The sequence below is a fragment of the Corticium candelabrum genome, chromosome 14 (assembly GCF_963422355.1).
Source record: "Corticium candelabrum chromosome 14, ooCorCand1.1, whole genome shotgun sequence".
In the NCBI taxonomy this organism is placed as follows: Eukaryota; Metazoa; Porifera; class Homoscleromorpha; order Homosclerophorida; family Plakinidae; genus Corticium; species Corticium candelabrum.
In genome coordinates, this window is record NC_085098.1 from 544,156 (window position 1) to 568,668 (window position 24,513).

The window sequence follows — 24,513 nt, forward strand, 5'->3', positions numbered from 1 at the left end:
TATCTTTTTTACTACAGTGTATGCAATCTATGACAGCCACTTACTGTGTCTGCTTCTGTGTCATCCTTATGCCAGAACACCCGAATGAATCTATTATTGAACACAGCTTCTGGACAATCGTGAGCCCGTTTAGCTTCAGCATGAGATGAAAATTGAATTAAAGCAGCTTCTTGATCTCCTAGAACACCCACCTGCAAAACAAGAGTAGCTATTACTCTTACATCCTACTGTACTGCCACTGATTGGCATGTGATTTCAATATTTCACGTGCAGACCTGTATGTTGACAATACTGCCAAATTTTCGAAAATGAGCGTTTATTTTTGAAATGTTGTTTAGATGCCGTGGTACTCGTCTCAGCAAAATGGTATCCGTAAACTTAGTCCTACTATTGCCATTCTGAGAGTCTGAGACAGGCTTACTGCTTACGACTGCGACAACTGGAGTTCCACCATCACGTGCTAATGAGTCTTTTTCTGTAGTGCGTTGCCAATCACGATCAAACCTTGGAATGGTCCCAACAGGATGTGCAGGAAAACCAAACTGTGGTCCAAATGATCCACCTGGAGGGGGTAAGTGTAAAGGAGGTGGTGCCCATGGTAAAGGTGGATGAGGTGGGTGGGGAGGAGGCAACTGTTGTCCATCATAGGATGGAGCTTCTGGATTATATCCATTCCCTCCAAAAGGATCTGCAAAGATAAATGATCAATTATTAAGAAGTACACAATTATTATTTATCTTACTACCTACTAAATGAAGCTGTGTTTACACCGTCGCTTCAGAGCTACGAGCATGTGTGTGTGTGTGTGTGTGTGTGTGTGTGTGTGTGTGTGTGTGTGTGTGTGTGTGTGTGTGTGTGTGTGTGTGTGTATTTATTGTGAATATTGCAAACTTTATTAAATTTTTGTTTATCTATTGTCATCATTAATTAATCATTATCTTGTTGCTAGAATGTATAGTTCTTTGAAAACACAGGGATGCGTCAATGTGATTACAGATTATTAGCTAAATCAATGTCTCACACTATAGATACTTCGAATTGAGCACAAGTGACAGAAGTGACGTTGTGTGTGTGTGTGTGTGTGTGTGTGTGTGCGCGCGCGCACGCGTGCGTCTCTGTGTGTCTGTGTCTGTCCGTGTGTGTATTTATTGTAAATATCACTGTATATTTATTAATTTGTTTATTTATTGTCATTATCATTAATTAATCGTTAGCTTAATTGTTGCTAGAATGTAAATGGTAATTCTTTGAAAACACATGGGTTTAGCGATGTGATTAAAGATAATTAACTAAATTCCATCAATATCCCAAACTACTTCGAATTCAGCACATGCATGCCCATGCATCATAGATACGCAACTCTTGCACAAAGCGGGCTTGTTATCTGCGTTATTCTCAATTCTGCATGTATAGCGCTCTTGCATCACTGGAAGTTAATAAATTAATTAACTATTAAGATGGACCATCAGAATATTATCATGCTTTTGTTGAACCGTCACCATCTTTCGTTCTGCTAATTCGTTGTAGCTATGGATCGATGCAAATCTCCTAGCTGCATGAAAAATACTGTGAAGCGACATCATGTACATCTAGCGACCGGATCCAGAAGAAAGCAGCGTCAACGTTTCCTACAAATCTTTCTTGCAAGACGACGTCAACCGTTCATCATCAGTCCTACTTAGACCATATTGCTCTCTTGAAGATCGCGGATGACATGTTGGTGGTGCGCATGCAACGGTGCACTGTCCCATGGGACCTTAGCTTGGCTTCTTGAAGAATGATGAATTCATTTGTTTTGTAATTCTTCTGTAAAAAGTAACAAACACGTACAACTATTACCTGAACTTTACTCTGCGCTTCTCGGTTTGACGACAGTTTGACCGTAAAATGGATGTTTACAACATCTTGGCTTTTCTGTCATAATGCGCGGGATTGTTACGTCACCTATTCTTGGTGTCCCAAGGACTGCTGCTTGGCTCAACAAATTCCCGAGAGTGATTCACGCTGATGAGCTAGCGTTACATCACCTATTTTACGTGTCTCAAAACGACTACTGATTGGCTCAACAACTCCCCGAGCATGACACACGCTTACAAACATAGATAGATAGCGACATACCGACAGACAGACCGGAAGTCAATTCAGCCCGTTTAGAGTGAGCTTCTCGCAAAGCAGTCCACCACTTATTGTGGTGTCCTTCCTTTACACTCGTAGCTTAATTAAATTTCTATTAATATCAATAACTTGGTTACGCCATTTCAAAATAAACATATAGCACATTTGCTTGTAAATAGTAGAAATACATATAGACTTAGTATCTGCTGTCTGCATCATTTGCAACATGACTGTTCTTAAAAAAGCATTGTAGGCACTCACACTACTACAGTATTTCCCACGCAAATATCCGACTGGGACAACCAATTATCTGCTTTAGCCAATCAATTATCCGGTTGGCACAACCAAATATCCGACTCAGCCAATCAATTATCCGCTTGAGGCAACCAATTATCCAACTAGTGGTTTCAATTAGGAGCAATGTAGTTAGAGAAGCGCTGTTTAGTACCTAACGCATTACTGAACGAGGCAATACTTCAGTCATTGCTAGGCATAGCAGTAGTGCTTCTTGCGTCCTATATTGCTTGGTACTGATGTTGTCCCTGTTGCTCCCGCTACCATCAAACACGGAGAAAACTATATCAGCAACAAAGTAAGACCTTTGCTTATAAATGCACACAAGCGGGGATTATCATACCGAGAAATAGCAGTCCTCTACGGCGTTAGAGAAGATACCGCGTATCCAATTTCCAGCCAACACCAATATACGACCAAACGACGAGAAGAGCAGAAGGGCCCAAAACTCAACCAGGAAGCTGTAGAATTTCTGTTTGAGTTCAATCAAAGATCGCCAAAACCTGACTCTAGCAGAAATGCAAACCCTACTATTACAGTAGAAGTATCTAGAGCTATCAAAGTCAACCATCGCTAGGAAGTTGGAAGGCCAGTTCATCACCTTAGAAAAGATGGAACTGGTTCCAGAGAAAAAAACTCTAGAAAATAAAGAAGCAAGAAAGAGGCACGCGGAATGGTTGCAAAGGGAGCATGAGCAAGGAAGGAGCCAGATTCTGCTACGTAGATGAATTTGGGTATGGCATGTACACAGCTAGAACACGAGATAGGTCTGTGAGAGGTGTTCCTGCTAAAAGAGTAGCTGACAATCAACGAACGTCCAATATCACATTATATGAGTGCCATTTGCCCTGGTCTAGGAGTCATACATAGTACAACAATTATAGGTGAAGCTAGTCGAGATCAATTTGACAAGTTTATAAGATCACTCTTTGAATGTGACTTTGGTGAACCAATGGTACCTCGTCATGGCCGGAATTGGTACATACCCTGAAAGAAGAAATTTGTGTGGGAGAAAAATCCGTGCGATTTTGTGTAATCACAAGCCCATCGCACAAAATGAATTCCACATATATTTTTCCCTTGCGCATGATCTATTGTGCATGGCCTTATTGTCGCACAAATTAATTCCGCACAAGTAGTAATGTTTCTAGAAAAAGCACAATTTTCTCCCACACAAATTTCTTCTTTCAGGGTAGTCTTTGACAATGCCCAATGCCATCGCGGTGTGGACTGTAAACTTGTTCGTCTTCCTCCCTACAGCTGCACCCTCAATCCGATCGAGAACTGCTTTCAGAGTCTAAAGGCTCATATAAAGAGAAAATTGAGCGAGCATGGTCCTGTTGTTGCAATGGAGGGTCAGACTCTTGTCACAGCAAGACGGCAGCTTCTGCTACATTTGAGTCCTGACAGACTCAAAGAAGTAACAGGGGCTTCAACTCTGAACGCTTTTTATCATGTACTTACTGTCAAAGCTACAGATACAGCAAGATTAGAAGATACGTAGAACACCCATATTATATACTACGTAGTGTTGTCTGTTTGCTTTGTGTAAGTGCATGTTCTTGTCTGTATACTGTATGTAGTCTCTTGTTTGTGAGGAACCTGCATACCTAGCTAGTGGTACGTGTGTCAAGTGAAACATAAACACATGTTAATCGCTAAAGTAAATGTATGTCTACAGTATTTCAGGAGAACCATCAATGATAGTCATGATCTCACTGACAGATTGAGCTAGGTGAGCAGAACAGAAGTATATAATTACACAAGAGCAGATGTCTGCCTCTACAAATGCCCGCACGTGGTAGACATGCAGTGACAAGTACCGTACTCTTGCAAGATTTACATCCATGGTTGCAGCCTCCATGCATCACCTAACAGCAAAAACATAAGACATAAAAAATGTCTAGGCTAACACCAGGTGTTGCACGTACACAAGTCACTTGTGTGTGGTCTTCCGCTCGTAGTTACGTACGTAGAGCTTATATCCTCGTTGAATAGTGGCGTTTGGCTTCAATACCGTGCAATAAATGCTAGAAGGTCTTCATTCATGCAATAGACCTCAGAGTATTCGATCTCTCCAGCTCACTAGGCGAATAGTGTCACTGTCGGTGGTGCAGTGGTTCCTTCTCTCGAGTCAAAGAGGTTGTTGCGAAAAGATCTTGTAAGAGAGATGCTAGAGCAGAGCTGTTCAGTTGCAGATACAGCGGGTCACATTTTCCCCACGGTGCTAACAATCTGCCTGCGTATTACAGAGTTTTGACTGTGACTCAAAGCATTAAACAACAACCAGTGACGCAACGTGATAATCTGATTCGTGAAATACAGTTGGCAGAAAGAAATCGGATACTTGGTTGCCCCAAGCGGATAATTGGTTGGCTGAGTCGAATAATTGGTTGCCCGAACCGGATAATTGCACGGGAAATACTGTAGTAATTTAGTAAACTACTAATTCCCAGAAATAACAAGTTAAAGTTACATTTAATAATAAACTATTTGAACAATGCCAAAACACAAACAAAAAAATCACGCGGTACTGTACATACATGCCTGTCTACCTACAATAATATACACCACTATAGGGACACCCTGCTGTGGATACATAGCAACACAATAATTAGGTCACAATTTACAAATTAGCAATATTCCTAAAAACTTATTAGTTACCTCATTGATTGTTAAGTTTCTTGAGAATACTGTAGACCCTAAAATAGTTCTCTTTACGTTTCGCATTGTGAAAAATGAAAACTAAAAGTGTATGACGTCATGACAACATAAGCGTCATAGGTTAGACTCTTCCTAACTTTGTTCAGTGGCTTTTAAAAAAGCCAGTTTTAATAACGTGAAGAAAAATTGAAGCCCTTCACCCATTCCTCAGTACCAAGTGTTCCCGCCTCTCGCCCTCCTGATTGTGTCCAGATGTCGCAGAACACGTTCTGCCAAGTTCCGGACAGCAAGAGAATGGGTTAGAGCAGGGTTTAGCTAGGGTTACTGCTTGTCAGAACATTCCAGTTTATCCATATTGCATATCACAGCAATGAATCAACAAAGATTGCTCTAATTTGTGTTGGTCTGGCAGTTTTTACTTGAGCAAATCAAATCAGCATAACGACTTATAGAATTCAGTAGTGAAAGGCGCTGTTATATCTGCTGTTGCTGTTCTATTACACACATGTGGTCCCTAAACCCAAAGAAAGCAGTTGAAGACAGAAAGCGGTCGGAAGACATTTCAATTCTGGCAGGAATTAAGTAGCGTAGCTCAAGTACATGATTACAATCAGTTGCAGTCCTCAGTTAACACAGCTTATTATGACTAATTAGAGGCAACCTGAGCTAGCTCAACATCTGCGAACAACCTTGCCCATGATAGCACAGCAGCGTGCTATTAATTAAAATGTTTTAGTGCAAATCTGGGTTTTCTAACCCTAGTGTGAACACAGTCATTGATAAAGATAGTATTTGCTATACATATATAGCAAACAACTATGCTCAGCTTAACTAAAGTTGCATAATACCAAATGCTGTTTATTAATACACATATTTCAGGTAGTTAGGTGCTTTAGTGCGACAATGGCAGAGACTTCTATCAAGAGTATTTGATTGCTTTCTAGTGAAGTCTGCAAGAGATATGATACAATAGAATACACTACAGAATGTACTGCCCCAGAATTTACGACAGTTAACATGTCATTACATAAACACAAATGAGAAATTTGTTGGACTGTCCCCATGTACTACAAATTAACAAAACTACAAATGACTTCAATCAATATATCAGCAATCACCAACCAAAACAAACTTTTACACTATAGATAAAGACTTCATTATGTAGATAATCAAGACAAAATCTTGACTGTACCAGGAGCAATTACCATCAAAACTGACAATCAAGTCATCTTTGTCACTTCATGAAAGCAGATTGTAGTGATAACACAGTAAATATTTTTTGAAAATGTTTCAATTTGTGCAAGAAAACTGGGCAAGTTCAAACATGTAGCCACCAGTAACGTGTAAACATTTCAAATACAATGTATGGTACTAGTCCAGAAACATACCTGGTAAACCAATCATCGGATGTGGTGGTTGTGAAGGTATCTGTTGCCCAGGTCGTATTCCTCTGTGACGAATATTAGGAGGACAAAATGTTGTAGGTGGATGAGACATACTTCCCCTGTCGTCTACTATAACTGCATCAGATCCATGATTGTAAGGACAGTGATCACCACGAAAACAAAAGCCTTTATCTGAGAAACAAACAATCCAAATTATGTGTGTCATACCGTGTTAGGTAGTTAATATCTACATTACATAATTAATTAATTAATACATTAACATGAAACATCGCTGACTTCTGTTTGACATGCACCTAGTAATTGTGTGTGTAAAAATAATGCCACCTACATAGCACTGTCTAGTGATAGCTACAGTCTGTTGGTGTGAGCATATGATACAAAAGCTATCCACAAAATGCCAGCATTTCTGTTGTCCATTATTAGTCGCATTTTACAATGAAATGAACTATCGGTTCTCTTGTCTAAGAAATTAAGACTTAGACTTTGAAGAATTTCTTTTTATAGTGTTTCTTATTTCAAATCAAGTCCCATTAGCACGTTACGATTGCACTGAAGATCACCCAGTCTACAAGTCAAGAAAAATTGTTGAGTATCTATAAATACATGAATGAATGACTAACGAAGAGCTTATTTATATTGTGCACATGGCCGCAATGGTGTCCTCTCTTAAGACAATACAGACATATATCTAATCTAATAAAGAACTTTCATTCACCATTCCCCATAAATACTTTGGTAATCCAACAACCACCAAATGATAGCTACTTGGATCTTAAAACTTCTCACAATCTGTCCTTCACAATGAGACAAGAAATCAACTAAAGAAATTGTCTCAAAATACTTAGCGTCTTGGAAACAGAAAAGCACTACCCCAACAGAGCAAGATTAGAACTTAGAGTGTTTTATACACTGTGATTAGAACACATCAAGGGGATTGTTCGATTTGCAGCTCTAGAACTGAAACTGAGGGTGTGCTGCAACTGTTGGAACAACAAAGAACCAGAATTAAATTGAACAAAAATCTGCTTTGTGAAATATCACTGCTAACCAAAACAGTGTCAATGCCTACAATGTCTTCATCAGCTACCGATCCATCAACTACCAGAGCGACTTCAGCTAACAGCACCTCTTGTTGACCCTGTTATGGATCCCAATCTTCCTCAATGAAGCGATAGAGCGCATGAAACTATCGGTATTGCTGTCTACAAGTAGTTCGCCATCACTCTTCTGGGACTAATTGCCATGACGAACATACAACACGCAAAGTAAGGGTTGACCCAATCATTGTTTTTCCCAGATAGTCTCTGGTCTTTGAAAATTAGCAACAGTGCAGCAGAAATGGCATTGTCAATCTGTTCTTGAGTAGCTCCCTTGCTGCTACCTCTCCACATGTCATCTACATAACACTTGATTTCATGCAGACGAAGGAAAGAAACATTGGCATTGACATGAACACATTTACAAACTCTTCAGTGTTCCAGCTAGAATATAAATCAGGCATGGTAAGCATCAGAAAGGGCACTATATACTAAAGATGGGACAGCATTCTGTAAAAAATTGTAGAGCAATTTGGGCTTTACAGTTGATTTAAAATTACAAACTCTTAATTAATTATAGCCAAACTACAAATTATAGTTAATACAGCAAAAGCTGATCTGGCAGACAAGCATGCAACATAATACCAAAGAAAAAACTACATTACTGCCTAGTTTAAACGTATTCAACGACAGTATGGCAGAAGTAACATGTGAGCGTATGCGTAGGAGTAGCTGTGTGCAGCACGCTTTGGTCTTAGTCCGTGGGCTGATTGCTGTAGCGAGAAGTTCCGCTGCCACCTCTCTAGAAGGAAGGTTTCTTGATTGCAACCAACAGAAGACTCAAATTGAAGGCTATTGCACTTTGTTGGTAATTGCAAAAGTGGTCGGTTTTCTTGATACAACTATTTTATTATACGTGAGTGAAGGGAGCAGACCATCTTCGTCTGGTGTGTTCACACTTTTCTATATAATTCTATTGTAAGTCTTACATTTTCGAGAACTGTTTCTACTTTAATTAGTGTAACTAATTTTTTTGAAATCAAAATAAGCAAAAACTAAAAGCACAAACTTGGTTTGGAAGTGCGAGGCAGGCCGAGTGTATGTCAATGTTTAGAGTACGCACGTCATGCCTGCCTACTAGCGATCTAGACTCATACAGTTACATGAATTTCTCAATTAATTAAAGAAATTACAAACAGCAATTGTTATTAATTAAATTGTAAATTTAGCAACACAACTTTTTATTAATTAAAAAGGTAACATTAAAGTTTCTGTTCTTAGACAATTTTGTCCTATTTCGATTTCTAACATCTATATTAAACATGCCTACACCCAGCAAGTCCGAGCGCACACGGTAGGCAGTGGAAATCGAACCCGCCCCGCCCCGAGTCTACTTCTCCCTTAGCTTGACCCAACTTCCATGACGGAAAAAAGCCAAGTCGAGTCGAGTTCCCAAGAGGGGTCCCCGGCAAGTCAATTTCCCGAGAGGGGTCTCCAGCGAGTCGAGTGCAAAGCCAGTCAAAATCGCATCCGTCCGGCAGCGTCAGTGCGCCAATCCATCCGTCCGTCCCGCCACACTGCATGCGTACGATGGTCTACTTCCCGTTACCATGACACAACTTCCGCATGCGGGCGGGACGGACAAGACAAAATGTCACTTATATATAGATTTTGTACAAACCAGCATACATAACATAAAATCAGTGACATGAGAAGCAGCACCTGCGTTACTGACACTTTCTTCTCACCTCCAAGCATCAGTACATTACAGAGAATAATCCAAGAGGCTACTACCATCTTTTGTATAATCAAAATTACACAAACAAGACAAACCCCAGACGTCTGCAGAATAACAGAAGAAATGGCATGATGAATCCGCACTTGCAACAACGCCGGCTGCAGAAAGCCAATAATTAACCAAGCATAAACTCATTGTAATCAACTGAAGGCACTGTTGATCAATTGCAAGGATTTTCTCGTCTTCAGGACGTACCATTCTTCAATCATTAGTTTCTCGCTTATTTACGGTGTCAGAAATGGCAAAAATTAATTAAGCAAGTGCAGTTGCAAAAGATTGTATCAGATTGCCGAATAAATATTACGCTTGCAGAAGCAGCCAAAGTATGCAACCATGCAGAGCACGCGATGGCACATGAGTACTGCTACAACAATGGAATAAGGAACCTTGATTTCATGCTGCTGAAGTGAAGTACTACGCAAGCTGTTATCAAGACTACCTCAAAAACAAATCTTGCTTGTGCAGTTAAAAGAGTCATAGACACAATGCTTGCAAGTGGGAAGAGCCAGTGCTGCACTGTGGCAGGTTAGAGCAAACTGCTCTTGACAAAGCCTTCTCAAGTCTAGAGCACTCTAATAGTAGAAAAAGTCATTTCTGGAAAAAGCACAGCCACAATGCCACAACTCCACTCTAAATTTCTATAGCTTCTAGAGCAGTTGATTAACTCAGCCCATCTTGCCACAGAAAAAATGGAAACCGAAACGTGCAAATTATATGGAAAAAAGTCCTTCGCAAGTGATAATTTGTTACAATATCACTTGTTTTCCACTGCAACATCCAATTGCAACGTCGTATCCCCAATTTACCTTCACGTAATACACTAGCTCAACATGTCCGCTGAACATGTCCGCTGAAGCAACTTTCAAGCATTGGAAAAGTTCCCATTCAGCTTTAACTAGTGGGCATGGTTGAATCAACGTATTCATCAACATATCATGGATGACTCTTCCTCCTGCACCTTGGCTCTTGAAACTGCTGCGTTGTGGTTGTTTGTTGGGTTGCAATGTAGAGAGTGCAAAATGTCGGTGCTTCAAGAACAGTTAGCATGCCTTAGGTGGTTGAGTTCTAACGACTGAGTCATCACTTTTCCAGGTTCAACTTGTAATTGCAGTCATCATTTGATGAGTCATCGCTGATATTTGCTTTCATGGTATTTGGCAGACAAGCGCTATTATTAGCTTGTTGCATCTTTGGTACATCCGGGTGTCTTGACTCTACAAACAAAGCCCTAAACGAACTTAAACAAGGCAGGGTACAAAACACAACGTGACAGAACATGATATGTTACTTGCAACAACTTAATAACTGATGCGCAGGAGTCTCAGGGAATTTTTAGTTGCTCTATTGATTAAACGGAAATAATAGCTCGCGTACCAGACACCATTTTGGCGTCATGCAGTCGTTTTGAACTTGCTGTAGCAAACTGATCATTTTTGTGACTACCAACAAGTCAAAATAGTTTTAGCACCACATTATCTACTATTTTATGAAGTAAAACCTTCCTCTTAAAGAGTGGAAGCGGAGGTGCAGAAAACAAAAGCTTTGTGTGATCAGCTATCTCCTGTCGTTGCCTTTTGATGCCCAGATGACGCCTGCACAAAAACTTATGCAACTGTCGCGAAACTGAACGCTGACCAGACTACAATCTGTTTTAAGACCCTGTCAATATGATCACTTGTCTGAAAACCGGTATTAGGAGTGTAACAGACTAACAGCTTGAGCAGGGCGCAGGAAGCCTTTCAGAATTCGAACAGCCTGCTCAAATAGCATAGCTGAAACATTGCTTCATATTTGTTCCTTGGAGAGCTGTACACAGGCTTCAGATGAGAAACTGGCTTTCAAGAGGTACAGTTGACAAAACATAATTGACAGACAGTGCCAGGCCATGCTGTAACCACAAAAACATTCAATATGTAGCAACTTTGCTCCACCTGGCATGTTCGTGCAACACATCGTTGTCGAAGAGATAGTTCCATGCTTTGAATATACTAAGCTGTGCCTAGCTATAATTTTTCTGAGAATGAGAGTGGATTGTAGACTCGTATTCAAAATAAATAGACAGAAATTAAAGAGCAGAAAAGCAAATAAAAAGCAGAAACTACATTATCTTGTACTTTCAATCCAAAAGTTGTTCTGACCCCTACCTCCCTTTCAAAATGTGTTACATTTTGAAATAAGTGAGCACTTACATCAGAGTTCTAACTATGGTTGCAGCCCAACCGTCACAGGCAACAACAGTGTTTTTGGCCACACACCTTGGGCGTTTGTAGAGATTCTGATTCTAAAGCACAGTTACTGAAGAAGTACACACAAAGCATACTTGTTTAGAAGTACCTCAATCTCAAAATAACTCCAATTTCACACGAATCAGGTAAAGCCTTACAGCATTTATTGTCACCAATCATGCATTGCATGTTTCCCTGTCAGCACTGAGCATATAAAACATGACAATTGGACTGCATTCAACCATCAAAACACCTTCCCAACTATCAATTTGACCATAAAATGGTTCTAGCTAGAACCTCCCTTTCTTTACAAGTTGCATCAGTGCTGTTCTTTCCAGTCAAATGCAATTCATGCCTTAGTTAATGTGAAGTATCAATCGAATTGATATTTCTTATGGCAGACTAGGTTGTGTGTCCCCCCCCAAATCTGTGTCACGATACGTGAGTTATATTTTGAGTATGGTACAGTACTCACTAAGTCAAGTGACTTTACAAAGTCCTATTTCTTACGGCTCATCGCTGAAATCAAAGCTCACACCTTAAACCAGCTAAAATGGCTATATCTGGTGTCATATTGTCTACATCTATATGTATGCATGTAATGTGTGTGTGTGTGTGTGTGTGTGTGTGTGTGTGTGTGTGTGTGTGTGTGTGTGTGTGTGTGTGTGTGTGTGTGTGTGTGTGTGTGTGTGTGTGTGTGTGTGTGTGTGTGTATCACCTAAGCTAAAGCAAATCAATGGATTATAACTGACTATTTAACATTTTACTCTACCTTCGTAGTCTGGACACACTTTCTTCCGCTTCTGTATCTCTTCTCCAGCATCACGACAAACTCTGTCATCCCTACTGCTATCGCTGTCACCTACACTGCTATGACTACCTCGAAACATATGCACTGGCACAAGATGTGACTCTTCTCGGCGACTCTCTGGCCGATGACCAAGCCTCTCGTAGATATTACCACGTCGACGTTGACCAAACTCTGTTACATCATTATGACGATGAATTCGAATATCATCATCATGATGCCTTCTTGAGCTCCTGCGAGATTCCTCTTCTGTTCGTCTGCGATATGGCAAATGCTCTCTTTCACGCTCCCTAGCCCGAGATGTACTAATTGTTGATATAGTTGATATTGAAGACGATGGTTGACCATGGGGTAATGCATGGTTGACAGCAGTTACAACAGATACAGGAGAATGTTGTTCTTGATGTTGGTAGCCAGAAACAGCAGAGAGAGCAGAAGATGTGCGCTTAGTTCTCTTGAAGTCCCTGTCATCTTCGTCAACAATCTATAAACAGTAAAACCATAATGCTGTATGCAGTTCTTAAAGAATGATTTGACTAATTATGGCAAATGTAAAACACTATGTGCTAACAATTTTACAAAGTTGTTCATCACCTCTTACAGTAACCAGACATTCACTCAACATGAACGCCACAGTAACAGTCAAGCTTCGAATAAATGTTCAGACATCTAGGGTAAATGTCAGACAATGTGTTCTTGTCGCCAGACACAATGTCCATTAGGGTATTCGAACACCAAAACCAGTAAACTGTACAATCACTGTGCATACACTATACAACACATACACTGAAATCATTGCAACCATTTCCAGGACGCTAGAAACATCTACTGTGAGAAGCTGCTCTTGTGTGTCTGGGGCTGGGTCAAGGCTACCACATGGGCCAGATGATATCAAAGCTGTACAGGTCTGTAGCGCAGTACATGCACACTCAATAACAGCGTAACCATTTAGTGGTCAACGGTCATCAGACTATGGACCATTGAAGGCTATTTTGCTGTTTTCCAACTTGCAACTTATTAATCCCTCCCAGATCAGTATGTTACACTGACCACCCTCGGTCTCCTCAGACTTCAACGTCAAGCCCCAGTGCAGCTATTATGAAACTGATCAAGCCTCAGCAATCACAACTGGATCTACCGGTTTTGCCATTGACAATTGTGGAGGCAGTCAATCTGCTGAGCACATGCACACCATTAAAGAAACTCATCTTACTAAGAGAACAAAAACAAAGCAAGTGACACATCACAAAAATAGCATTCGCTAGGAACTGCTGAAATACAGCATCCAATACCACAGTTTAATACTATAATCTGCTCTGAACACAACTGGTGTGTGTGTGTGTGTGTGTGTGTGTGTGTGTGTGTGTGTGTGTGTGTGTGTGTGTGTGTGTGTGTGTGTGTGTGTGTGTGTGTGGTACAATAGCTCAGTTGGTTAGAGAGTGCATTTGGAGACATTGCAGGGTTGCAGGTTCAAGTCACAGTGATGGCGAGCTATGGCATAATTTCCTTAAGCAAGAAACTTACACACAATTGCTTCTCTCAACTCAGGGGTATAAATGAGTACCTGGTCATTGACTGGGGTGGACATGACCGTTGGCTTGGCCCTAACATCATGCAGCAGACGGGTACTTGTGGGCCTTGGTGTCCAGTCCCAAAGCTGCGCCATAGTCAGTGCCACTGCATGACTCTGGCCAAGCTCCAGGTGAATTGTAGCGCTGGCCCTAAGCCTCCACGTAGCACATGGAGGCCCTGTCTCTAAAGGCAGGGGGAGCTATCTCCGCAACTGACCTTAAGGTTGCCGTGAAGGGCTTGACATTTGTCCATGTGTGTGTGTGTGTGTGTGTGTGTGTGTGTGTGTGTGTGTGTGTGTGTGTGTGTGTGTGTGTGTGTGTGTGTGTGTGTGTGTGTGTGACAAATATGTCACTTAATACAAGATAATACTAATTCTCAAAATAACATCAATGAACATAATTAATACCGATTCCTGCCTTGAGAAGTCTTCTGAAACTTTTCTATTCTGGGTTGGAGACACAAGCCTCTTTTCGTCGCTGTCCAACAATGGTACCAAATGTGATTCACGAGGCAGTAAACCTGACATGTCAGATGGACTTGGCGCTAATGGCAAATATGACTCTGACCTCAGCACACTAAACAGTCGATCAACAAACTGCGTTGTTTCTAAAACAAACAAGCACTGCAAATCACTACAGCAACTAGCTGCTAAAATATCACTGAAGTTCAACAGATCTCCTATCAACTATACACAGCTACCAATACAATAGTATACCAACCCTAACTCTAACTCTAACCCTAGAACATAAATGTTAATGCCAATTTACATGCATATCATGTTCATGTGTGAGATGTGCGTGAACATAACAATTCATGCCCTAGTCATTATGATGTACTGTACAGTAGTAATACAGTATACATGTGTATTTTTCACTGTACTCCACTGCATGCATTTATATTCACTGACTCTCCGATGTCCTCATTTACATAAAAACCAAAACATACCCACACCCTGAAACTCTTAAAAGTATTATTCTTAGTTATAGTAAACTAAAGTCCATTCCTGAATAGAAGAATATGTGGGAAAACCGTATCTCCTCAAGCAGATGTCCTAGCGCATTGGGAAGCTCACAACAAGAAGATTCCAGATCAGTTAAAGGAGCAAAGTCCAGATTTATGCGCATACTTTTGCCTTGGGTAGAAAGCATGTTTCAAGTGCAGGCTGCCGGCCATGCCTAGCATTAAAATGGCTTCCTCAAGAGACGATTATGTCTGTGTTGAGACACACTCAGATAGCCGATCCAAAAGCCAACAAGGTATAGGTTTAGGTACCATTGTAATCTTTTGTCGTATTATGACCATGTTGTGCGTCTTGGTTGTAGCCTACCGAAGGGGAGAGTGCATTTGACGTCTGGGTGTAGAAATAAGTGCACAAGAGAAACACGTGGTCTACGAGAATGTAAACACAAAGCTGCTGCTGTTGCTTGTGTGCAGTTTTGTGACTGCGTGATTAAGTTTTCAAGAATCAAAGAGTTGTGGTCAATGTCGTGGCTATAGTGTTTCTTCACTTCTAGGCTGGTGACAGAGAATGTGCTGGAGAACAGGAAATGCTTCATATAGAAAACGACCTCCTACAGACGCAGAAGTAATGACAAGCAACAACACAGCATACAAAACATCATGCAGCTAGTAGCAATGGCAGTCAGCAGTCAATGTGGTGACACATTTAGGACGGTGAGGGACCCTAAACTGCACTTGTCTTACTACACTGCTTTCTGGAAGATCAGAAGCTGTTGATGGACTACATGTCGCAACAGTTCAACCAATGTTCTGAAAGTCCTGCTGTCATATTATTGTCTGACAGTGACGGTACTCTTCCTTTTAATTTGCTTTCCTGTTCTCATGCGTAACCTTAGTTACATGCTGGTAGTGTCTGCTTTCGTTCACTCTCTTTACAGTCCATTGGTAGAAATTTTTGTTACACTTGCAGTGAAATTTCTGTTCTCTGGCTTTTTGTTGTAGCCTGTTCCAGAGATAGCTGCTTGGCATAATTCATGCTTGCTAGTAAGCAATAGGCCTTGAATGCTGCATGCCTACAACACCTAGAGTTCTAATCATAGATTGTGAATTCACTCATCCAAATGATATTTTGGGGTAAATTTTAGAATGCAATTGTGGTAATTTTCAAATGTACTTGTTTAGCTGCAGTGGTAAATGTAAACATACTACAAATACGTGTATAAAAATAAATAGCATACAAACTATTGCACATAATAGGTCATGGACCTAAGCCTCTTCGCATGCAGCAGAATCTTTCTCAAAAACTTCATTGAAGGTGAATTGAGACCTAAAGCAGTGGATGCTTTTTTCTATCAAGTCATCTTTTGCCAGCATTGTCTTGCCATTCACTCTCGTCTTGCGCCTTGTGCTTCCTTGCACCACACTGGCTTGTTGCAGACACCGTCGACACGACAGACAGCGTTTCATTTCTTGTCACATGCAAGATCTAATTCAAAGCTCACACAGAGGTAGACGAATGTGAAACATAAGTTTTGTTTTGTAACTCTTAACTGTTCTATTCGAACCGTATCACTTTAGAAAAGTACAGAAAAAGCTAAGGTCTCCTTGCTACGGCTAGTCAAACTGTGAGATGCAGAGTTTGAATCATTTCTTTCTGTGAGAATACGGGAAATGAAAATCCTTTATTTGATGAACTTGAAAAATGCATAATTCAAGATAGATTCCAAGGCTACTCTGTGTGCAACACCTGGACTGTGCCCCTTTAATGAATACTGTGATTGGTTCATTATTAATTACAACACATTTAACTACACCCATCTCTGCTCTTCAATTCCTTATCTATTAACAGCAGTTTCTACGTATTGTCCTATTTGGGAATGGACTTTAGAAATATCTTACAAAAAGCGAATGTTCAAGAAAGTATTCATGGTTGAAGATGGCAAGATAAACAATACATTCAAGATGTTTATGTCAGAAGCTGAGCATAAAACAACTTTGTTAATTACAAAGCTGTTTGTGCACGCAATTACAGATGCATGCATGCACATGCGTGCACACACACACACACACACACACGCACGCATGCACACACACACACCTAAATCCTAAATGTCAGGAGCTGCCTCTCAGAGGTCACGCCCCCAGCTGTTCACACACACATGCACACACACACACACACACACACACACACACACACACACACACACACACACACACACACACACACACATCCATATGTTTCCAATACACTTCTGGCACAAAACGGTATTGACTCACTATGCATGCATACAACTATTCTCATGAAGCGTTCCACATCATGTCTCTGTTAGGGGCTGTCTGTCTTTGTCAACACTTTACAAAAAATGAAACCTTTTTATTTAGGCCTGATAAAAAATATAGTTTCTCATCCCCTACCCAACCCATTTTATTTATCATTAATATTAATACACATCTGGGCAGATCATGGTAGTCACCATTGCATGTGTTGCTGATTGTGCCAGAGTTATTGCTCCCTTGTTTGCCTTTATCCCTCCAGAAACGTTATCTATTCAAGAGGTCTATTTGATCAAGTCCGTCTTTGGTCGAGACATGGGCCTGTTCAGTGCCTCCAGCAATCAGCATCTGGAAAAGCTGTGGCAGTCTTGGGCTAGTACCTGGACTTTGCAATTAGAGAGTCCTCACGGCGCTCTGCACAACGATCTGTATCTTTGAATGCATTGGAGGCTTTTAAGGAACGCGTGTTGCAGATTAGATTATTAGTTGTTCGTTACTTATTTATAAGTTAATTAATTTAATACTGTATGCAAATTTATGTTGTTGCATGAGTATCCCGTTCTGAGAATTTATCATTAATTAACTATATCTCGTTCACATGCATTTTTAGTCCGTTCTGAAGAATTAGCAGCCCAACAGAATTCTCATAAAGAGTTTCATTTAAAGTTATATCCCATTCAATTATATCCCTTTCTGAAAATTACCAGGGATCGAGTATCCAATCCGAACAGCTAAATCTTTGAAGCCACTTGCAGTTACTTACTCACCCGTAGATGGCTTGACATGTGTGATGAATCTAACTCTTCTCGTGTTTTTCGGTAAAAATCGACACTTTCTCCATGTACCACTCAGTGCCAAAAAATGCTTGGGTCGAATTCAGTGCAAATGCAATCAGAATTTGGAGAGAAAAGCCAGCGCTAGAAGATTGGCTTCAATCGGCCAAAAATCGTCGATCTCTGGAAGCATTGGGAAAGACAATGACAGGTACAGTCCACACGAGGCTGGTACAGGCATGTGTTCGAATGAACCAGAAGGCGTAGCATTCGCGCAGTAAAGAAATTTTACCCAGGGGGCAACCCCTCGAGAGGGGACTCCGTGCACTCCCGAGAAATCCGGTCACATCACCGTCTACCTGCATGGGTTCAGCTAAGCTCGAGTGTTCAGCCGGTCATCTCCCCCGCAGAGGAGAAAGACCGACTGGAGACAGTGCCACTCAAACAACAACCTCCAATCAGAGTGCCGTTCAATGTTTATGCATCCTCGATAAGGATAAGTGTCACTATTGGCACTTTGCTAATGTAATTTTGCTCTGATGCAAGTGCCTGCAGTCTCGACATGTGCCATCCAAGTCTACAAACAACAGGGTCGACTCTTTCCAGCTCTTCTCATTGTCTGTCTCTCGTTCTAAGAGCGCTAGACTCAAAACTTACCACAGAGGCCAACCAAAGGTCGACCACAACATACGCAAATCATACCTTTGCACGTCCAATGCATGCAACGTACAACACCCTGAGCGACTAGAAGTTGTTTTGCATGCGCTGCCTATTCCTCAAAGTAAGAAAAGGAAAACAAAGGAAAAGACAACATGCAGGTGTAGCTCACACACTAACAAAATGTGACATCAAACAGTAAAAGCAATTGACTACCAGTGTTCTCCCCAGAATATTTCAAAGGCGTGGCAGTGTAGACGTGGCTAAATGGAATGCACTTGTGAGCGTGGTTGTTTCAAATGTGGGCGTGGTCATCTGAGTGGCTTTGCGATGCAGTGCTAGAGCAACATAGGGTGCTTGTGTTTGATCTAAAATGTTAGCTGTACAATATTTCTATGTGTGGCCAAAGGACAGAGTACAACACAAGCAAGCTATCATTAACCCTTTAGCGCCCTGCTTTTCATCCGGGCTACTTTTTAAGCTGCATACATGTTGAAACCCTGCGCCTCCCAATACATTCCAAGCCAATACAAATCACAAAATCAATTGCAATAGCTTTAGTTGGTAACTTAGCACTAGTAGACAAGTTCGCAAAGCAGTTGGTGACAATTTTCCATGCCGATATCAACACTAAAGACGTGCGCAGCATATCGGCATGCTCGCCGAGATCTACAAGTTTTTTGAAACTGTCAGCGTGTCTACACTAACCTGAGCAATGGTTTTGCTAACTTTGGCTTTGGGCCAATGCCGTTCAAGTAAGTTTTGGCGTCTGTAATCAGTGCATTGTCTTACATCCTGTGCAGGTAACGCCTCCCAGATCGGCTTCCGTAGGTGCCAAAAACGCCACTAGAAGAACGAGAAATTGGGCTATCACTTCAACAACACAATTTGACGCATTGATGTACTTTGTCTTGCGACTTTGTATTCTCTCAACGCACCAATAACGACTCCACGGCACAAACAGCTGCTGAAAGCGTGACTCACATACGGATTGGAATGTGGGCGAATACGCCACCAAATGATGTCGGATCGGATTCAAAAACACCATACGGATATTTTGGACATAGTAATCTCTATGACGTTGCTTTTGGACTTCCACAACAACAACAGGTGCTTTATCATATATACAAGAAGCTAAACCACTGCTGGTCTCCCATTTCTTGCCTAACACATAGATAGTAAGGCGTGGCAGGCATAAGTCAAGGCATGGCGGGCATAAGTCAAGGCGTGGTGGCGTTAGCCAAGGGATGGTGAGAATGGGCGTGTCCTTGTAAAATTTAGCCGAGGCGTGGCACGCCACCACATCTTGACATGCCTGGGGAGAACACTGACTAGTTACAAATGCATTAGTAAAGAGTCAATAGCAACGTGCATTGCTATCAGCAATTATCGTGAATGCACATGCATGCACAAACACTAACCAAACGCGTAAAATCCTGATTGGAGGATAGAGAGTCGGCAGTTTCCTTTGAATGCAAATGTCTCCAGCTGGTCTTTCTCCTCCGTGGGAGAGATCACCGGCTGGACACTCAAGCCTAGCCAAATTTGGCAGAGATTGGATGTGCAAGGTGGCAGAGATATGCCTGGTCACACATATAGACACACAGACAGCTCTCCTTTATATAGAGAGATAAATGCCGTAATGCAGTAATAATAAAAAATATAATGAAATATCAGCCGCTCTCCCAACTTTGGCAGGTAGACCAAATGATAAGCTAATATATTTTTATCAGGCCTTACCCCAAACCCCTACCCTTACCTCAAAAACAAACAGCCAACGTCTGCACTCTTCAACCTATATAATGCCAGGATACTACAGTGTCCTTATAACTTTGTGTACCAGGGTCCAAGGGTGTCCTAGTCTGATAGCTGATCAGAGTATTGGGACTATGAGGAGAATTCGCAGAACCTCCTAGTCGGTGGACTAAAAGAAGCCTTTGTATTTGCCCTGCTCACCCCTTGTCCATACTCTCCTTCCATAACCTGTTCGCTTCTTTCATAAGTCTCTCCTTCACCTGGAGGTCCGTCATCTGTCACAATGCTACCGCTACTTTCTCATAATCATTCTTGGGTCTTGTGTATAAAGCAGGTTGATTGACAGTGCCTTCCCTCCTGAGAAGAGACTGCTGCTTTGCCACCATATTATAAATACCGGTAAAACCCGAAAATGTCAAAATCACATCTGTTGTCAATTATCAAGTGTTTCTGCACCATTGCACAAGTTATTGCTCCTTCAAGGAGTACTTGCAATTAAAGCACCTGTCAGGTTGTCCATAATGCCATTTTCATTCACTTCCCGTTTAGTTTAGGAAACGAAACAACCATCTAAGGCTGGTTTACAGTAACTTACGCAAGATGAGTGTCAGCCCAGCGTATCGCCAACTTAACATCAGCATCCTACTGTAAACATGTTAACACATTTCGTCGAGACACTACGCTCTGACCAGTGTCAAGACGTTGTATTACACCCGAGTTCTATTCGAGCGTCAACATAACGTAAACTGGAAATAATGCGGTTTGTAACTACCAATCGGCTGTTGCGCTTTCACTCACATGGTCCAGTTGTCTAACATGGACGACAAAGATCTCAACAAGTAAAAGCAGGACATCTTGGTAAGAAGGCATACAGCAACAGCAGCGGCACTTGCTTCACGTGCACTAAGAACGGCCTTCGACGCCAGACACTCTTCGCAGCTGATAAGACGTTGCTAGGTTGTGCTCAAACGTGTTACTATAAATCAATAGGTTTCAGCGTCTGACTACGTTTACATTATACCCTGGGCTAATGCTCAAATCTTCGCTTACGGATAGCAGCTAGGATCTTTGCTTCTCATTCATTCCGTACGTGTTAAAGTCTGTTCAATAATTGGAGAGGACGTGGGAACTGCGGTTAATAGATAAGGAATTGAAGAGCAGAAATGGGCGTTGCTAGTGAAATAAACGGTTCCAGTTTGAAACGTTTAGCTATAAACTTAGGTTCAAAGGTTCAACCAATGCTTCAACTACATAAGCCTGCTAGCTACTGTTTTACTTATCAACCTATAGTTAAAGTAGGTCCCCGTCAGCTTTCAAGTAATGGGCATTATAGCGGTGACTTTGAAGTTATCTGACACCTGGTGTAAATGCAAGAGGAGGGCAGGGCCAAGCGCATGTCATACAAGAAGTTACTAATTGTGTCGTAATAAAGAACCAATCACAGTATTCATTAACTGATGTGGAACCTCCTCCTTGTGAGCTTTCCAATAATGTTGGAATCAACCCGCTAGAACGTCTGCTTCAGGAGATACGAGTTTTTCCCACGTCCTCTCCAATTATCCAACAGACTTTAGTATAGGTACTATCACTCACTGATTTATCCTACTCACGAAATTTGAGTGCTAATTGACTTGCCAGTTTTAGTGAGATAATTTTCGCCGTTACCTGCAAGTGCACATGCCTGGACTGACAGTACTTCGCTTCCCTCACTGGATCTTCATTCACTCACAAGATTTTCATGTCATTCACACGATCTTTGCTTTGTCGTTCTTTGCCTGTTACTTAAAATGCCCCTCGATTTACTCATGAGGTCTGAGTGCCGATCAACTTGTCGACAGTTTTGTTGAATTTTTGCAGTTCTGTGTGGGCCAGCAAACAGCTGGGATCTCTGTGTCCCTCACAAGATTTTCGCATAAAACATGCACGTGTGTGTGATAAAGACCGTTCTTTCTAACTGGTAGAAGAGAAAGTGCGGATACGAGTCCTGCTTGCGTGGGACTGGAATGCACACTCCGATTACCACATCATAAGCTTGTATACTACTATACAATGTTAGCATTGCCTGGTATGAAACTTTACTTCTGTATATAAAAGGACAGGAACAAGAATACAAAAGTATTTATGTTATAAATAAAAAACAAAGTAGGGATGGCTGCGTACTTTAAGCTAGTGCTTGAAGAAATAGGGGTCGAAACTATCGCAGACAAGTACTCATACTTTACATCTAAAACCAACCTCCCATAATTAAATCCCTACTTCAATCCTGTTTTGCTTTCAAAATGATTGCTTAGATAGGACTGAAGTAGGGACTTAGTTGTGGGAGATTGGTTTCAGAGATAAAGTATGAGTATTTGTCTGCAAAAATTTTGAACCCTATTTCTTCAAGCACTAGCTTAAAGTATGCAGTCATCCCTATGTTTTTTATTACATAAATATTTTTGTGTTCTTGTCCAAGAAAACATCACTGCATACAAGCCAATTTCTTTGTTATATCCACCATGGAGGTAGATACAGCGATAACGCACACACAGACACACAGACAAACAGGGAGATTACCGTATGCCTCTGCTGCTCATATGCACCAAGGCATAAATATTGCCATCCGATCTGCAAATGCTTTACTGCCATTATGATGCTCATTATACTTATGTTATTAGAGCAAGCTAAAAACTACCAGATGCACTAAGTACAAGATGGTACTGAGCGACTTGGCCACCAAAAAAGCGTATTTATGCCCATTTCCAGCAAAAGTAAGTAGAACAACAATGAAAAAGTAAGTATAACAACAATGATAAACAACAACATGAATAACAACACTTTATCATCTCACTGATATTCAGTACTGTATTCAGCTAATACCGTTCCTTACCACTAGAAAGAAACACTTCTAGCTGGTCAACACAAAGGTCCCTTAACGCCTCTTCTGGTTTGTTCTTTTTCAGCAAAGCCAGTACATACTTAGCGAGAGCCGCAGGATCGGCATCACATCTGAAACGGTCAAAATATAGCTTATCTATGTCTGTCCATGTTCCATCCACTTACATTGGTTCCAAACGAGAGCTAAGCCAAACTTTGAGAGCGTCGACGTTCTTGATATTCATGACGAAGACAAAATCTTGACAACAAATAAAAAATTGACGATACTACTGCCTCTAACGCTAGTAGCTTTGTCTTTCTGGAAAGCAGAGTCAGAGAAGAAAACGGAGCCAGCCACCTAGACAGGTAGAGGTAAGCGCATGCTTTGAAAAACAGGAAGCCCGGATATTCCGCCCTCGTACTCAAGCTCTTTGTGCGCGAGGTAGTTTGGTGCTTTGCAGTCTTTAATAGTAGGTGGCTGCAACAGCTAGACGTTTAAAACATCTTGAACAAGTGAATAGAATCATAACAACTTTTTCTAAAAATAAATTAAAAATTGAAGTTCTTGTAAAGAGAATTTCATTCAATAAATGGCTTAGCTAACTAGTAAAAGAACTTCTTTTCTGGTGGTTGACAAAAAGTTACAGTTAGGAATGTCGTAAAATGCGTTCACGCATTAGAAAGACTGGTGGAATGTGGCCATTTGCGCAACAGAGATGTTGCCCTCCGGGCGGATATTGGTATCAATTGAAAGCTCTTCACTTGCCGGATCTAATTACACTCACCATTGGGCTACAGAGACGTAACGGAAGTTAATAGAGCCAATTTCCTGTAGTTTAATGAGTTAGGGGGCGGAGAAAGGCGGGACTAAGGCGGGATTAGGGTTAATTGCATAAGGCTAAGTACATAATTGTTATAGCTAGCAGGCTGTTAACAGTAACCCAACGCAGTAAACTTCCCAGTTGGGGTGTCGGTTAGCTAAGAAAGAGTGCGTCTAGGATCCGTTTCTAGTCTTCATAATCATTCTTGGAACTTTCAGTTTCAGATGACGAGGAATCTTCTGATTCAGGAACAACTTCAATGATCATCTCCTCTACAACGTCGTCTAACACACTGTGTATTGCCCTGTAATGCTTCCACCGTCTCACGTACGTGCCTCACGCAGTTTGCCCACTTTTCCACAGTAACGTTTGCTAGACCTTCTCTGCAAGGCGCTTGATGTTTCCATCGCAAACCCAGCAATCCCTGTTTTGTGCTGTGCAGCATAACTGTAGGTCAGAGGAAGCAGAAGGTGAAAGTCCTCATAGTGATGTCATCAA

The 24,513-nt window shown here is 41.3% G+C and overlaps 1 protein-coding gene across 1 annotated transcript; it reads right to left on the reverse strand.

Annotated features, from left to right (window-relative positions):
- Window positions 1–23,583, reverse strand: LOC134189666 (RNA-binding protein 26-like). Its single transcript, XM_062658019.1, has 7 exons — window positions 23,381–23,583; window positions 23,208–23,326; window positions 14,326–14,525; window positions 12,312–12,831; window positions 6,462–6,650; window positions 276–688; window positions 1–191 (listed from the first exon to the last, which is right to left on the reverse strand). The coding sequence occupies exons 1-7, from the start codon at window positions 23,437–23,439 to the stop codon at window positions 12–14; spliced, it is 1,680 nt and encodes a 559-aa protein (XP_062514003.1). The 5' UTR covers window positions 23,440–23,583; the 3' UTR covers window positions 1–11.
- Window positions 23,584–24,513: the final 930 nt, after the last annotated feature.

What these genes read in the sequence shown, in the direction of transcription:
- LOC134189666 (XM_062658019.1), bottom strand. Translation starts at nt 23,439, where the DNA reads ATGAATATCAAGAACGTCGACGCTCTCAAAGTTTGGCTTAGCTCTCGT. An exon ending in AGTGTGTCCAGACTACGAAG is followed by an intron (nt 6,651 to 12,311) that starts GTAGAGTAAAAT and finishes TTTGTTTCTCAG; the next exon opens with ATAAAGGCTTTTGTTTTCGT. An exon ending in TCCGATGATTGGTTTACCAG is followed by an intron (nt 689 to 6,461) that starts GTATGTTTCTGG and finishes TTATCTTTGCAG; the next exon opens with ATCCTTTTGGAGGGAATGGA.